Source organism: Carassius gibelio, chromosome A15 (assembly GCF_023724105.1).
Source record: "Carassius gibelio isolate Cgi1373 ecotype wild population from Czech Republic chromosome A15, carGib1.2-hapl.c, whole genome shotgun sequence".
Lineage (NCBI taxonomy): Eukaryota > Metazoa > Chordata > Actinopteri > Cypriniformes > Cyprinidae > Carassius > Carassius gibelio.
In genome coordinates, this window is record NC_068385.1 from 9,112,578 (window position 1) to 9,130,077 (window position 17,500).

A 17,500-nucleotide genomic window follows, 5' to 3' on the forward strand; every position below is an offset into this window, starting at 1 on the left:
AATTACCAGCTTTTATTAATATTTTGAATTAGGTTTTATTTTTATATTTTCCATAAAAAACAATGTCTATTTAATTTTTTATCAATTCCAGTTCTAGTTCTAGTAATTGTAGTAAATCAAGTTAAAATAAACACAAATAAAAATGTTGCTGAAATAAAATAAGTTTTAAGTTTTATTTATATTTATAGTTTTTTTACAGTAACAATTTTGTTATGTTAATAATGCTGCAACATATAGTATTTTGTCTTGTTATAATTATAGTTTTTATTTTTATTTTATAGTAACAAGATTTTTTATGCTTTTAGTTCTAACCCTTAAATAAGTCCTTAACTATTATATCATTTTATGTCTATCAATATTATTATTATTTTTATTATTATTATTAATGTTGTTTTGTATACTGGGAGCTTCACTAAGATAAATCTGTTGAGCATTTATTTATATAATATACATTTATTATAGATTATTTATTATAATATATATTATATATAATATTTATTATATATGATCAATGAGGGTATTATTGTATTATTAATATACATTTAATATATTATATTTTTTATCTAAAAAGTTTTTTATAGTATTTGTTTATCGTATTAATAATTTATATGGTTTTAGTTAACAATAACAGTCTTTTAATATTTAAATAAATCCTTCATTATATCATCTTATCTCTATCATTATTAATATTATTATTAATAATAATAATTTAGTGTTGTGTACTGGGAGCTTCATTAAGAGAAATTTAGTGAGCATTTTTTTATTTTACTGTATGAAAGAAAATTATATATATATATATATATATATATATATATATATATATATATATATATATATATATATATATATATATATATATATATGATTCAGAATTTTTTTTTACATATTTTAAATCCCCCCCCCCACACCTTTCAACTACAGTGCTTTCATTTTTTTATTATTAAAGTTATAATTTAACCTCATCACGTCTCCATCCCAATTCCCTTTAATTGTATGTAAAAGAGCTGATGCTTTCTAAACAAAATATGTTCATATGTTAACATTTCATTGTGCTTTTATTACGACATTAGCATAAGCCCCGCCCCTTACCTGAGCTTGCCCTCTGAAGGCACCTCATGGGGCGGATCCTCACATCGCAGCCGAGACTCCGCCTCCAACAGGTACACGAACACACACTCCTGCAAAACACAACAGCTGAGTCCTTAGATTCGTGATCCATCATAATTCTGTCAGGCACTGGGTTACGCTCCGTTAGAAACAGTCTCTCAGCCTGTCATTCTGGCCTCCGTGAGGTTAATCAATGCAAAGCACCGTCGTCACGCCACAGTCTTCGTTAATCGCTGTGCTGACAGCGGCGCAACCCTAATTAGACTCCAGCGGCGATCGGATCGTGCAGAGAACTGGATGGGTCCTGTTAATTTGTCAGAAATGTCAAGGGAAGTTTTCAACATGATTCCTTGCTCAGCTCTGTTATAAACCCTAGTGAGCGTCTCGCTGTCTACTTAGGCAGCATGTGAAAGGAACCTAACAAGTGATGCTTTATATAGCACTGAACAAAAATATGAATCTTCAAATGAAGTGAATTCAGAAATGATTCAAAGTTTGACTTTTTAATGTATTGCAAACTATTTTTTTCCACTATTTATCAATCATTTTCAGGAAATGAATTAAATATATAATGGATATTTCTTTCATCTACTCCACCTTCTTCATCTTCTCCAAACCTGTGTGAACATTATGGAACATTTTTTGTAAAACAGTTGACGGTAGCCATTGACTTCCACAGTGTTTTTTTCTCTACTATGGAAGTCAATGGCTACCAGCATCTGTTTGGTTACCCTTGTTCTTTAAAATAGTTTTTTTGGGGGTTCATACAGGTTTTTTGAAAGTAAATGAAGATAGAGTTTTCAGTTTTTGGTGAACAATCCTTGCATTCTGGGATTGTGTTTTCTGCTAAAGATAACCTACTTGTGATGTGCTTCAGGTAGCATGCAAACAAAGACGTTCTTGCATATCATTAAAATAATTATTCACCCAAAAATGAAGATGTGTTCACCCACAGGACATCCAAGATTAGGATGAGTTTTTTTCTTCATCAGATTTGTAGAAATGTAGCATTGCATCAGTGTCTCATCAATGGAACGTCAGTGAATGGGTGCCGTCAGAATGAGAGTCTAAACAGCTTTCATCAGTCCATCAGTGAACATCTGGAGAAGACAAAACCTGAAACACATCCAGCATTAAGATGATTTTAACTCAAACACATAGTCTATAATCCATAATAACACTTCCTCCAGTGAAAAAGTGTTCTGGTCTGAATCAGGAGAGAAATCTGCACAGATCAAGCAGCGTTTAAACAGATCTAAACTAATCTGTGTGAGACAACAGCAGATGCACTTTTTCACTGGAGGAAGTGTTATTATGGATTATAGACTATGTGTTTGAGTTAAAATCATCTTAATGCTGGATGTGTTTCAGGTTTTGTCTTCTCCAGATGTTCACTGATGGACTGGAGTGCTGTGGATTATTGTGATGTTTTTATCAGACTCTCATTCTGACGGCACCCATTCACTGCAGAGCATCCATTGATGAGACACTGATGCAGTGCTACATTTCTACAAACCTGATGAAGACGCACACTCATCCTGATCCTGAGAGTGAACACATTTTCATTTTCAACTATTCCTTTAATACGCCACATTAGGATGTATGAATTCGATTTGCTGCAGTGGAGAAAATCAGCGAATGACGTTAAAAGGTAAATCTACTTTATATTTTAAACAATTTTCTTTCAGACTGTTCGGCAGAAAGCTTGTTCGTATGCTAAATAAATCTGCCAGAATGCTATTTCTGAAGAAATGAATCAGAATAATTCAGAACATGAAACAGAAAGAGATCAAACACGCTGAAGCCGCCGCTGTATATCACTGATCCAACTTCATTTATTTATGAATATTAAAGACATAACAGGCCATTAACTACATTAAATTATGCTTCAGTGACACATGAAATAAATGTCATAAATACGGCATTAAATATGAAATGGAACTGCAAGATGAGTGTGTGTGTGTGTGTGTGTGAGAGAGATGCTGTCAGCTCCTGTCTGAGGTGTTCTTGAGTGCATTTCGCTTTCGAAAAAATAATCAATAAAAGAAACAGCACTCAGATATGACTGGGTCAATGCGTGTGTGTGTGCGTATGTGTGTGTGTGTGTGTGTGTGTGTGTGTGTGTGTGCGCGTGTGTTTCCAGCACTCAAAACACTCCTGAGACTGCAGCAAATGTAACATCAATAAACCCTTCAGGAGAATGCATTTTTCTCTCTCTATCAGAAAAGACACTCAGAATGCTGATGAAGTTTGGAGAAACCTTCAGGTGAATCCAAATGAGATTTGACCCTGCCGTCTCACCGTATGCACACACAACATCTGAATGTGATCAGAAGGAGCTGAATGATTTCTCCACTGTGAAATCAAATGATCATGTGCTTCCCGTCGGTTCGTATTCCACGGACAAACTCTTATTGAACGCAGCCTGAGGGGTGTGTTGAACATAGAAAACATGCTTTTGAAACCCGAAAAACTAGATATCTAATCAATCAGCTGATGAAGTTTGAAGCCGACTCAGTGTTCGTTTCACACACTGACGCTCAATACTATACTAACATGATAAATATTTGACTAAAACTATGTCTAAGTCTGTAATCGTGTGCATGATGAATAACTCACATAATAGTGTGTGTGTGTGTGTGTGTGTGTGTGTGTCATACCACGTTTGGCAGGACGACTCCGAGCACATCTTTGATGGTCGTCTGAAGGCTGCTGACGTCAACAATGGAGGCCAGCTGCAGCAATGCATCCTGGGAAAATAAAAACAGGCATGGATAAATAAACAAATAAATCATTCATATAGTCTGCACACCATCCGCAGGGTCAAAGGTTAATGAATCCTCTGGAAATATAGCTATGATGAGTTTAACCCTGAGCTTCTGGAAATGTCACGCTATTAAGGAAATGAATGTCGTCTGTGTTTGAAGCTTCTGGCACATGGATGATCACTCGTCTCTCTTTGAAGCTGGTAGGGGGGTTTGACCTTTGACCCCCAGTACGATGACCTCGTCAGCACGGATCATTAGCTCATCCACTTAACCCGGGAAATCGATAACGGAAGAGCCATTAAACAGCGACAGGAGCGAGACACAGAGAGAGAAACTCTTTCAGCAAATAAGCATCGAATGCATCAGTGAGTTCAATGATGCGAACTAATTAACTAAAGCTAACGATGCTACAGACTTGACATTCATTCAGACATCACCGTAAATCTTTCTGTAATGTTTCAAAAAGGGGCCTCAGATCATTCATCAAAACATCAGATTTGTTTTAGCAAATCAGTTCTTTCATTTTATTTTAAACGAACTGAATCACAGATTCATTTGAATCTACTCGACTCACAAATGATTCAAACTGAGTTTGATGTCAAGCACAAACATACACAGCACACACATTGGTAAAAACAGCCTTTATTTTAAATGACATCAAACTATTTAGATTATTTTCAATATTTAGTTTAATATGTTTGGTATGTTTAAATTTAGCTTAAGTTTATATTTGATCAACCATTGTTGTTATCATTAACTATTATAGATTAAATGAAACAATCTAAAAAAAAATTGCATTGGCAACTAACTGAAATAATTTGAAGTACTAAAATTATTAAAACTAAAATGGAAATGAAATAATTTTAAAAAATGGCTCTAAATGACTAAATGTTTGGTGAAATTTATAAAACCAGATATGCAAAGATACATTACGTTATTTATTTAAACAGATATTGCAAAACAAACTAGATTAATTAGTTACTTTGTATTAGTAGTTAACTGCAGTTTGAGTTTAGTTCAACTAGTTTAAATTAAGAGGAGCTTGTTGAAGGGTTATAATTATAAACTAAGACTAGAAACAAAAACAAAAACATTTTTATTACATGGAATAAAATAAATGTTCTCTGAAATCATTTTTAAAAATTATGTTTCTTTTTTTACTTTAACTTGAAGTAATTGAAGGGGTCAAATATATAATTAATATTTGTATAAATAAATATATAATAAATTATATAAAATGTATTTATAACAATAATAATAAACATCATCAAAAAAACAGAACTAAATTAATAAAAGCTTAACTAAATTTAAATTGAAAATAGGGAACAAAAATTAAATCTAGTTTAAAATATGAACAAAACTTATAATAGTATATCAATGATACTACATAAAACCGGCTTGTAGTTTAAAAAATGGATGGATGGATGGATGGACGGAAGGATGAATAGATGGTTGGTTGGATGGATGGATGGATGGATGGACGGAAGGATGAATAGATGGTTGGATGGATGGATGGATGGATGGATGATGGATGAATGGATGGATATGAATGGATGGAAGGATTGATGGATGGATGGATGGATGGATGGAAGGAAGAATGGATGGATGGAAGTAAGGATGAATAGATGGATGGAAGGATAGATGGATGGATGGATGGAAGGAAGAATGGATGGATGGAAGTAAGGATGAATAGATGGATGGATGGATGATGGATGAATGGATGGATGGAAGGAAGGATGAATAGATGGATGGATGGATGGAAGGAAGGATGAATAGATGGATGGATGGATGAATGGAGCAGGTGGAGGACAGCCTCTTTAAACTGCTCATCTCTCCATCTCTGAACTGATGAAAGGAAAACTGCACTCAACCAATTAGTCAGTCAGCATTCTGTGTGCATGTTGGCTTTACTACAGCCGGTTTTTAAAGATAATTACAAATAATTATAGCCAATTACGTTCAGAAAATTCCAAAAAAAAAGAAAATGAGTTTGAACTCAACATCAGAAATCTAAATTACTAGGACGAAAATGTTCATAAGAACGTAAAAGAGAAGGAGAGATATTTCCAGATGCAGGTGCTTCATTCTGCCGCTCTTCCTCATCCTCCTCTTCCTCTCTCAAATGCTCTAAATCCATCTCAACACACACACACACACACACACTCGAGTGGAGAGATGAGCTGAAGCAGTTTCTCTCTCTTGTTGGATCATCATTGACGGAAGCAGCAGGGATCAATCCTGCAGCGCTGATCCCACTTTCAATTTTCTGAAGAGGGAATAGCAGAGAGCTTTGTAAAACACACACACACACACACACACACACACAAACTCGAGCCAGTTCACACTCGTGTTCATATATCGCCTGCTATACAGACGACTGGTTGACTATTCTCAGCTTTCTCATGTCCACAGAACGTCTGATTCATATCACACACAAACTCACATCAGCAATGCACTACTATACCAAGCAAATATACATTACATTAAAAGTTTTTCATCAAACTATTTTTGATTTATTATTTTCAGTATTTAATCTATTTTAAAATTTAAATGTAATTTTAGTTCAATTTGAAATATATAAAATGAAGAGCCAAACTTGAAGTAATTAGCTGAATATATAAATGTAAATTATGAATATATAGAAGTAAATCAGAATTTAATATATGTTTATTATATATACATAATCCATAAACCCTTAATTAGCTCCTACTAAATAGTATGTATAATTTGAAATATCAAAATAAGTTTAAATTGAAGAACAAAAAAACTGAATTCAAGTTTTATGTTTAAATGTTCAAATCAATAAAACGTGTTAAAACATCAAAATGACACTTATCATCAATAAAGATGAAGTAAAATATACATAATAAATGAAAACTTAAAAAAAATGAAATTACTTAAACTATACTGAACTAAAAAAAATCTACATAGAAATAAATGACTAAAAATCTAACTAGAATTGAAACTGAAAATACTAAATAAAAGCTAATTCGATATATGAAAACATACTATAATCGTTTATATAAAGACAGAGGAGAGATTCACACACACTGATGTTGGATTAAAGGTGTAACTGAAGTTCACCTGTGCTGGGAAAATTAATGTGTGTGTGTGTGTGTGTGTTTGGTACTCTGATCACGAGCGTCCTTCAAACACCAGCACACACTGATCAGTGATTACAGAAGTGATGAACACACACACACAAACTTAGTCAATTGCCTTACGTCAAATGCTGAACTACATGAAAACATACATGACAGTGTGCGTTCGAGATGCAGAAACTAATCAACATATTTTTAATCACCTTTTGGTTTTGTTTGTTCTCTGATGTGCAGGTGTTTCTCTGCTCTGCTCTCGTTCTCTCTCAGTCAGACTCATTCATCCCAGCGTAACATCTTTCCTTCAGGGCATCATACAGATCTCTACCTCTGATATCCATCCATCCACTCGTTCTGTGTCAGAAATGTCAAGCACCTCCCAAGAGACTTTCATCATGAAACCCCATCAGCCCCTGTGACATGTTAACATCCCTCCATCTTTACCTTTACCTCTCACTCTGAGGACAAGCCATGACACACACACACACACACACACACACACACACACACACTAAAGGTGTTCTTGTGTTCCTGTGAAACTTCAGTACTCAAGACATTAAACCAGGTGTGTAACTAGTCAGGTAGCACACGGTCTAACTTAGTTTTACTCACAAACTTACTCAGCAAAAGTATTTTCAAACTTTGCTCTGGTATGAAAGTATTTGATCTGAAAAAGGAAATTAACTGTAGATGAAAGCTTATGCTGCTGTAGGGAGCCTTGTAGCAATGCGGAGGATGCAACATGCATTTGCGTTGCTTGTCAATTTGCACGCCGACACATTAAGTAACGCAATTGAGCGTGAAATCACGCTTTTGTAGCTGTAAGCATATGTGTTCATGTACTTGAAGAAAGACACTGCGGGCAAAAAATATTGTTCTTTTTCATGCACTTTCTTCTTTTTGGAAAGAAAAACAAAAACAAAACCTATACATCCAAAATGATGAATTATTTTAATACACTTTATCTATTTGCGCTTTAAGATTTAAGTTAAAATATATATCATTGACAAAAACTTTTCTCCACTTCAGCAGGACTTACACACACCAAAACTTAGAGTTTTATTCCTGTCTATATTCTGAAGATTTTTTAGCGAAGGGTTTGTTGATACATCATTCACATTGATTTATATAACATTATGTTCCTAAAAACATGCCAAAAATGCTAATTTTTAAAGACTTTAGGTTAGTTTCTCCACTTCAGCAGCACTTACAAACACCAAAACTTAGAGTTATATTAATATCTATATTCTGAAGGTTTTTACCAATGGGTTTGTTCTTATATCATTCACACTGATTTATACAACATTTTATTTCTAAAAACATGCCGAAAATGCAAATCTTTAAAGGCTTTGGGTTTGTTTTTCCACTTCAGCAGCAATTACAAACACCAAAACTTAGAGTTATATTAATATCTATATTATGAAGGTTTTTACCAAAGGGTTTGTTCTTATATCATTCACACTGATTTATACAACATTTTATTCCTAAAAACATGCCAAAAATGTGAATTTTTAAAGGCTTTGGGTTTGTTTTTCCACTTCAGCAGCCCTTACATAGACCAAAACTTAGAGTTATATTCATATCTATATTCTGAAGGTTTTTACTGAAGGGTTTGTTCATGTATCATTCACACTGATTTATACAATATTTTATTCTAAAAAGATGTGTTTTGTTTATTTTTTCTTGGCTGTAGACAGTATTTTCTACTTCATGGAGTGATAAAAAGATAAATCTAAAATCCCCACAGTAAATGCCTTTGACTCTAATTTGTCAACAAAATCAAACAATTTTAACCCTGGCTTTATCCAAACCTCAGATTCATTCTTTGGAAATGTATGTAACTTAGTGCAAATTTAATTTGATAATGCATCATTTTCATATTTAAACAACATTTCAGAAAATTGTAAAACAAAAAAGTTTGTAATGTAATCCATTTGCAATCAATTTATCCTATTCATGTGCAGTGTCTTGCCTTGAGTGTGTTTCCTAAAGGTGAAATGTGTTTACTAAAAGCATGTATTTCAATATTCCCTAGTATAAAACCCTTCTTTCTGTTTAATCCAGTGTCTGACGCTCTAAATAACTTTTCTTTCTTACAGATGTGGGATAAATATCTCTCACACTTACACTGATCTCAGTGTGTGGTCTAAGAGTTTTATTACCCACAAGCCCTCTGGGGGCCGAGGTCAAGTTGTCTTATTTTAGCTTTTCAAATTAAGCAAATGCATAAAATAAGGGGCGCAGAGAGACCTTTAACATTTAAATACTGCAGCTCTTCATAAATCCTGCTGAGTGCAATATGCAAATACAATGCATTTTTAAAGTATTGTAATGCCTTATAATACACTTTATACATAGTTACATATTAATATGAATAATCAAAAAACACTTTAACTCTGTAATATATTCCAAAACTTCATATATTATTCATAGTTTCACCTTTAAATACATGCTATGTCATAAAAAGTAGATAGTCCTAAATGCTGATTGGTTAACCCTATATTTCAGTGAATTATATGTAGGCATTACATGTTAATGTAGGCATAAGAAAAAGAAACGTGTTCATATTGTTGCTACATCTGTGTGAAGTGTCATGAATGCATAATGAGAATTATTAATTTATAAAGGTGAATTCCAATTTCCACATACATGATAAAGTGTATGTACATTAAATTAACATATATATTACACTCATGCATCAAACTGTGAGTATTTCTGCCTGAACGACAGAACATGAGACGAGATACTGTTCATACATCACAAATGAACTTTAAAAACAGAAAAAAAAAATTCTAGGGGTATAGTCAAATCGTACGAGTGAGGTTGTACGAATTGTACAAAATCGTTGTGAGATAGCATTGGTCCCTGAGATCATCAGAAGTGCTGTGAATTTGAAGGTTTTCACTTCTTATTTTTAAAGCTCATTTCTCTTATTCAGTCTGCTTTGCTGGTCTCATTTTTACCTATTTCTTTCTCAGCGAACACTTTGTCAACCTGACATTATTAAAACATGATGCACACTTTAAATTTAATATGAGACTCATAGGCTACTGAAAGCCTGAGGGTCCAATAAACACCCTCCTGCTTCTGCAGCAGGCTGAAAACAGACATTATCATTATCATATTGTGTTTATCAGATAATACAATTATTATACTAGTCTACTTATCATATTTTAATATGAAATGTATAAATAAATATCAAACAAATAGTACAATAATAAAGCTAAAAATGTAGAAAATGTAAAACGATAAATATATTATTATACTATATACACAGGCTAATCAATACACAGGTTATATCAAACAAATAAATAAATGTTCAATTATTTAAAATAAATATTTAGTAGAATATTGAATCAAAACATTTATATACAAACTAAATATATTTTGTTATTATACCATTTACGTACATGGGTTAATTGTATAACAAAAGCATAATTAAATATTTAAAATTAATTTAATAATATAAAACAAAAAATGATGGAGCAACAGTTCAAGGCGAATCTTACTGATCAAGCAAGTTAAAGTCAGATAAACTATTGATGTTAATATCTAGCTACTTGAATATTGATCAGTATTATTTTATTATAACTTTTAGCATCACTTTTGAAGTAGCTCAAAATCATGGTTTTAGTTGTAGCTAACTGTAATAACCCTGATAATGACACATCTGGTTCAATGACATATGAAGGAAACTCAATCATGCCCTTGACAGGGTCACACACAAACTCATTAAGTCCATACAATAGGACCATTTGTTCAAGCATTTCTATCTCTCTACTAGTCTAATAGTTATGGCTTGGAAAGCAAAACTTCAGCAAGCTGGAAAAAAGCTAGAATAAATCAGATCCGCAGGACTCAAGTGGCCATTTAGCTGAAGCAGGTCAGAAAACGAAACTGATCTGAGAACAGCAGAAGCACGGCACTCTCAATTACAGGGCACAGGGTTGCCAGATTCCCTACTGCGTAAAATCCCTCATAAGAGCCTGATTAATGGTGTTTGTGACAGGAGGAGAGAGTGAGGGGGAGTCTGGTCTGGAGAGAAGAGAAATAAAGGTTGAAAAGGACAACAAGATGAAAGGGTGGAAGAGAGAATCATAAAGACGCATGCAAATAAAGCAGTGAGTGGACGATTACAGTTGATGAGATGATGAAAACCTGCAAAGCTGGTTAACATTTGTTTTGCTCTTGATGTGTAATGCAGGATTGTAAATAATGTGAAGTGCATATTTGAGGATATCAGGGCCATAGGGGTGTGTGTGTGTGTGTGCGCATTCAATACTGGAGGTCCATTATTAAGTCCAGCTGAGTTGATTAACCTTTCTAACTCATTTACATTACAGAAATGTCAAAGGAAAGACCAAACAAAGCACACACACAAAATCATATCACATTCATGCATGCACCTGTGACACACACACACACACACACACACACACACACACACATACACACACAGAGATAGAGAATGAAAGAGAGAGAGTCTCAGGAATCTGTGTTTTTCCTTTATCCTGTAAAATGACCGGAAAAATGGAAATGCGCCTTGTGTTTAATTGCTCAGGGAAAATATAAAGCACTTTTCATCAGAATCATATTTCACCTCTATAATCTGCAGCGTACAGCTGCTCCAATCATGTGCAACATTTCTCATAATACACCTGACAACAGTATGTATTTTTATACCCTAACTAACAGAGCGAACAAGAGAGATAGACAGAGAGAGAGCGTGCTAATCACAGTTTCTTGTGCCTACACAACCCACACGCTCAAATGAGAATAATACACACACACGCATTCAAACAGATTAAACAAGCCCTGTTTATATGTACGCTACATACTCAAATCTTGACTTTACTTGGCAAGGGCCTAGTTTCAGATCCCTGATGTGTTAACCTTAAACATGTGAACCATAGTCTCTGCTATAACGTGTTAAAACAGCAAAAACATGTTGAATAAAGCGTGATTTTAAATGTGATTTTATACATCAGCTTCACTATCTGCATAACTTTCTTCAGGTCTAACAGTGTAGTTTGACTTGTGATGGTGTTTGGTATTTGTTCGCTGTGGCTGGTTGGTGTTCAGAGGTTCTGGCTGTTATTCCAACAGCGCTGCCTCCCCAGTCGCCATAGAAACACTGGAGACACATGCACTGTAGAATACAGCCAGACCAATCTACAGCCGCAATACTGACTTCAATTACATACAGCCCAGCTACTGACACATTCTTCTACAGCCTGACTATTGATGCGATTCATTTATGTCTGGACTTCTGATGACATTAAACTACACTCGAACTACTGACACATTTCAAATACACCTGGACTTCTGATGATGTTACACTACAGTCGAACTACTGACACATTTCAAATACACCTGGACTTCTGATGACATAACACTACAGTCGAACTACTGACACATTTCAAATACACCTGGACTTCTGAGGAAGTTAAACTACAGTCGAATTACTGACAAATTTCAAATACACCTGGACTTCTGATGACGTTAAACTACAGTCGAACTACTGACACATTTCAAATACACCTGGACTTCTGATGATGTTAAACTACAGTCGAATTACTGACACATTTCAAATACACCTGGACTTCTGATGACGTTAAACTACAGTCGAACTACTGACACATTTCAAATACACCTGGATTTTTGATGACGTTAAACTACACCCAAAGTACTGGTATTAGTGACGTGCAGCCTGACTCCTGACTTCCGCCCAACTAATGAAATTGTTTAAGTACATCTGGACTTCTGATGATGTTACACTAACTCCACTGCAATATTATTCTTAATCTTACATAATAAATCTGATTGACATAATTTGCACCCATGCCTTACATACTAATGTATTTTGCTTATATATTAAGTATTGTAAATATTATTTCTCTTTTTGTCTCTTTTTATATCTCTCAACTTCTAATCAATTAATTGAATCTAGTGTATAAAGACAAACTAATATTACAATTTGAATTAAAGCCAGAGCTCAACTGCTTCTGAAACACAGAAGCATTTCTCCATCTGTTTCCCTGTGTCACAAACACACACATTTACACGGAGCCGTCGAGTTCACAAAGTTTTAAAATATCACACGCACATAACATTTCATGCATTGCTTTAATATAATAAAAGTGCATGAATGTTGTGTATCCTTCACAAGAGAAAGTGAGACATCCGTCGTCCAATTCTCATTCCATTACACGCACAAACACACCTGTATGTCTTCATCTGTCAATGTGTGTCTGTCCGTCCAACAGCGACCCTAAGGTGTGTGTGTGTGTGTGCGCGAGTGTGTGTGTGTGAATGCAGGTTCATTCGGTGCATCAAAGAAAGAAAAGTGAACAGCCAAAAGCCTCCATAAGTTTGTGTACCCGCTTTTGTGTGAAAATAGCGTGTTGAGGCGGGTATGTAATGTGTAGTTGCCATGGGAATGAAGGACATTACGACCTTCGCCACTCGTTAGAGTGCACAGAACAAACGCTAATTAATGAAAGGAGCGAGAAACAGACAGATCCCGACAGCAGAACACACAAAAACACCCAGAGAAACAATAAATAATTGGATCTTAGAAAGTTTCTCTTAAATTTCTCAGAAAATTTTGAGAGAAAGTGTGCCGTGTTAAAGGTGTGAAAAAACAGACAGGCAGAGACAGAGAGAGGGAGAGAGAGACAGACAGAGACAGAGAGAGAGAGAGAGAGAGAGAGAGAGAGTCACAGGGAAACAGAGAAAGGATATTTCAATTAAGTTTAACAGCGTATCTAAATTGTTCTGGAATGACAGAGCAGAATTCAATCTCTGATAAATGAGAGAGCAGACATGAGAAGAATGTGAATGAAAGAGACAAAAGACTGAAAACGTTGGCAGAAACAGAGATGGACAGACATGTGTTTCTGAAAGAAGACTCTTCTGCTCATCAAGGCTGCATTTATTTGATAAAACTAAAGTAAAAAACTTAAATATTATTTCATTTATCAATCATCAGTTTTCTGTATGAATCTCTGTTAAAGTGTAATGTATTTCTGTGATGCTCCGCTGTATTTTCAGCATCATTCCTCCAGTCTTCAGAGTCACATGATCTTCAGAAATCAGAATAATATGAGGATTTACTACACAATATTTCTGTGGAAACTGTGATGCATTTTATTTTTCAGGGGCCAGTAGCAACTTTGTTAGCCACATTGTTAAGAAATAAGAACAATCTACCTTTTCATAACTGAATCTAAAAGGTAATGACCAGTCTTAAAGAAATAATATTAGATGATTAACGTTTTAAGACTCATCTAAACAGTTTGTGCACAGATGAATAGAAAGTTCAAAAGAACTGCATTTATTTTAAATAGAAATCTATTGTAACATGCTTCCTTGATGAATAAAAAATATACATTTAGATCAATATGACAACGGATGGATGAGTGGATGGATAGAACCGGCTTAAAGAGCAAAACTTTAGAGAGAGAGAGAGAGAGAGACACACAGAAAGAGAGAGAGAGAGAGAGAGAGAGAGAGAGAGAGAGAGAGAGAGAGAGAGAGAGAGAGAGAGAGAGAGAGATGATGATGATCTCATCAGATGGTGTGGGTGGTTAAAAAAAGAATATTTCTGCGCCTTTCATCACTATGGCAACAGGAGCGTTTTTGTGGTGCTGGAAGGTGAAAGTTTTACGCTCTTGTACAGGTGCACACACACACACACACACACTTCAGCTGATCTCACAGTGAATCTCTCAGTAAAGGTGTGAGTGAGTTAACAAGTCTGCAGCTTCCTGAGCAAAAGTGATTCCTGCAGCGCATCTGACAAAACAAATCATGTTTTACACAAGAGTGAATTCAGTGTGAGGAGATCCAAATACTGGATTCTGCAGAATAATACAAATATACACACACATGCCTGCGACGACATGCTGTAGCATAAAACACATCAGATAATGGAAGAGAATGGTTAGACATAATGGTTTTTATTCTGTACAAACTGTATATTCTATGTCCCTTCACCAACCCTACACCTAACCCTAACCCTCACAGGAAACTTTGTGCATTTTTACTTTCTCAAAAAAACTCATTCTGTATGATTTATAAGTGTTTTGAAAAATGGGGACATGGGTTATCATTATACACACACATACACACACTTATACAAACACAGATACACACACACATGGCTTTTTTGCATCCTCCACAAAAAGACATCATCATCATCATCAATCTCACAAAAACATTATAGCAACCCAACAAAATCCTCAAGGACAGAGATCGAGTGAGTGAGTGAGCGTTTACGAAAGGTTGTCACTACCTTCATTGACTTCTAGCTTTTAAGCTTATTGGAAGGAAAACACACACACATACACAAAAACACACACACACACACACACACACACACACACACAGATGAACTGTATATCTCTAAAGACTGATGTTCACCACTGGGGAGAGAAATGTAGCTGAGAAAACATCTTCTGACTGAGATAATGGACGACGTGTGTGTGTGTGTGTGTGTGTGTGTGTCTCTGTGTGTGTGTGTGTGTGAGAGAGAGAGAGAGAGAGCTTGTTCTCGGGGCTAAAAGTGACCTTGCTGTGTTCTGACAGATAAAAATACAATGTCTGGCAAACACACACACACACACACACACACACACACACGGCTGTAGCGGCACTGAAATGAGCTGTAGAGCAAACACAGATGTTTTTCTTCTGCAGATGCAGAGGTGCTCCTGTGTTTGTTGAGGAGACTCACAGAAAACAGTGAGAAAGCCCTCAGACGCAGTGCAGCATTGACCCGAGCGTCTCTGACTCCATCAGCACTAACAGATGGTGCACCGACTAAAACACCATGCTAGTCTGGGAGTCTACCACGGAACACTACAGCATTATGTGAAGTGCATTCATATGAAAATGATATAACTACCACAACTCCAATAAATGCATGGCTGCATGTTAAAAATTATATTTATAATTTATTAAATTCTGTTTTGTAAATGCTATTTATCGATTTAGTTAAAACTTTTAAGTGTCAAACATTGTTTTGAGGAATTCTGTTGTTAGTTTAATAATATCGATCATTATTTTAACTTTAATTTAATGAAAGTTATTTGATTTTTGGGAGTTTTTTTTTTTTTTGAGTAATCAACTTAAAAATTTCAGTTTATTGTATAAATAAAAATAAAGGTCTCACTAGTTTGTTGGTTGAACAATTTTATTAGAATTTTATTATTTGCATTATTTTTATTTATTTTGTCGAGCCTAGACATTTGTTTTAAAAGTATATAATTCAATTTCATGGTATTCATATGTAAATAAATATTGAATAGAAATGAAATACATATTGTATATTTATATGTTGTGTTCACACTTTTATTTAAAGTAATTTACATTGCATTCAAGGTAAAATAAGTTGTAGTAATTAAATTAAATTAAATTTTCCTGAGTAATACATTTTTTTAGTTCATTTGATTTCATGATTTCATCAGAAGATTTCATAACTGAAAAATATTTTGCGTTAATTGTTTGTCAAGCAAAAACATGTTTTTAGAGTACATAATTTCATGATATTGATATTTACATACATATAATATGAATTTATATATATATATATATATATATATATATATATATATATATATATATATATATATATATATATATATATATATATATATATTCATATTATATGTATGTAAATATTACATATATATACACATTCATGCATTTGGCAGGCATTTTATTTAAAGCATAAATAAGGTGAAATAAATTAAATAAAATTGTTGAAACCATTTTTTAAGTAATATTTTTTATTATTTTTATTTGGAGTAAATGTAAAATAAATAAATAAATAAACATTAATAAAATTGTTTTTATTCAACAAGTTAAGTTCCTGTAACTCAGTGTTTCTAGTTTAACATCATTTCATCAGAAATCGTTTTGCATATGTTTTACTGTTAAGCCAAAACACGTTCTGATATATCATTCAGTTTCATGGTCGTTAAATTCATGCATTTTGCAGAAACTTTTATCCAAAGCAATTTGCATTGTTCAAGGTTTATATTTGATTAATATTTGTTTTCCCTGGAATCGAACCCTTGATGTTTGAGCTATACAGGAATGGTATATACCAAGGTTTTTTTCTGTAAGTGTGATTCCTTTAAAAACTCCAGATATCCAAGAAAACCAGAAGACAAAGAGAGAACATAAACAGACGCTTTGTTTGTAAGGTCAGCAGTATCTCATTCTGTCTCTGGCATCTGGAAAAACGCTTCGATATAAATCCCACTGAAGTATTTCTGCTCCGGATCAGAGAGGAAACGTACACCGGTAAAACATCAATTACCACGGTAAGACCTCGCAGAAAAACACTCTTTTCTGGAAAAGACACAGAAAACAGAAACCCAACGTCCCGAGTCTGTGATCTCAAGAGCAATACTGTCTTTCCTTGTGTTTTGCACTGAATCAGACGGATGAAGCTAAACTAAATCCCATCTGTTCTCCTGCAAATTAATGTCAACAAGAAAATCTAAATGAACGACGACT

At 34.3% G+C, this 17,500-nt stretch overlaps 1 protein-coding gene across 6 annotated transcripts in view; it reads right to left on the reverse strand.

Annotated features, from left to right (window-relative positions):
* Positions 1-17,500, reverse strand: part of LOC128029101 (cGMP-dependent 3',5'-cyclic phosphodiesterase-like) — a 105,103-nt gene that overhangs the window by 32,856 nt on the left and 54,747 nt on the right. For all 6 annotated transcript variants that reach the window (XM_052616635.1, XM_052616636.1, XM_052616639.1 and 3 more), the window contains 2 exons: positions 3,768-3,857; positions 1,090-1,178 (listed from right to left, as the gene is read on the reverse strand). In XM_052616635.1, the coding sequence (XP_052472595.1) occupies positions 1,090-1,178; positions 3,768-3,857 (179 nt within the window). The remainder of the gene's footprint in view (positions 1-1,089; positions 1,179-3,767; positions 3,858-17,500) is intronic.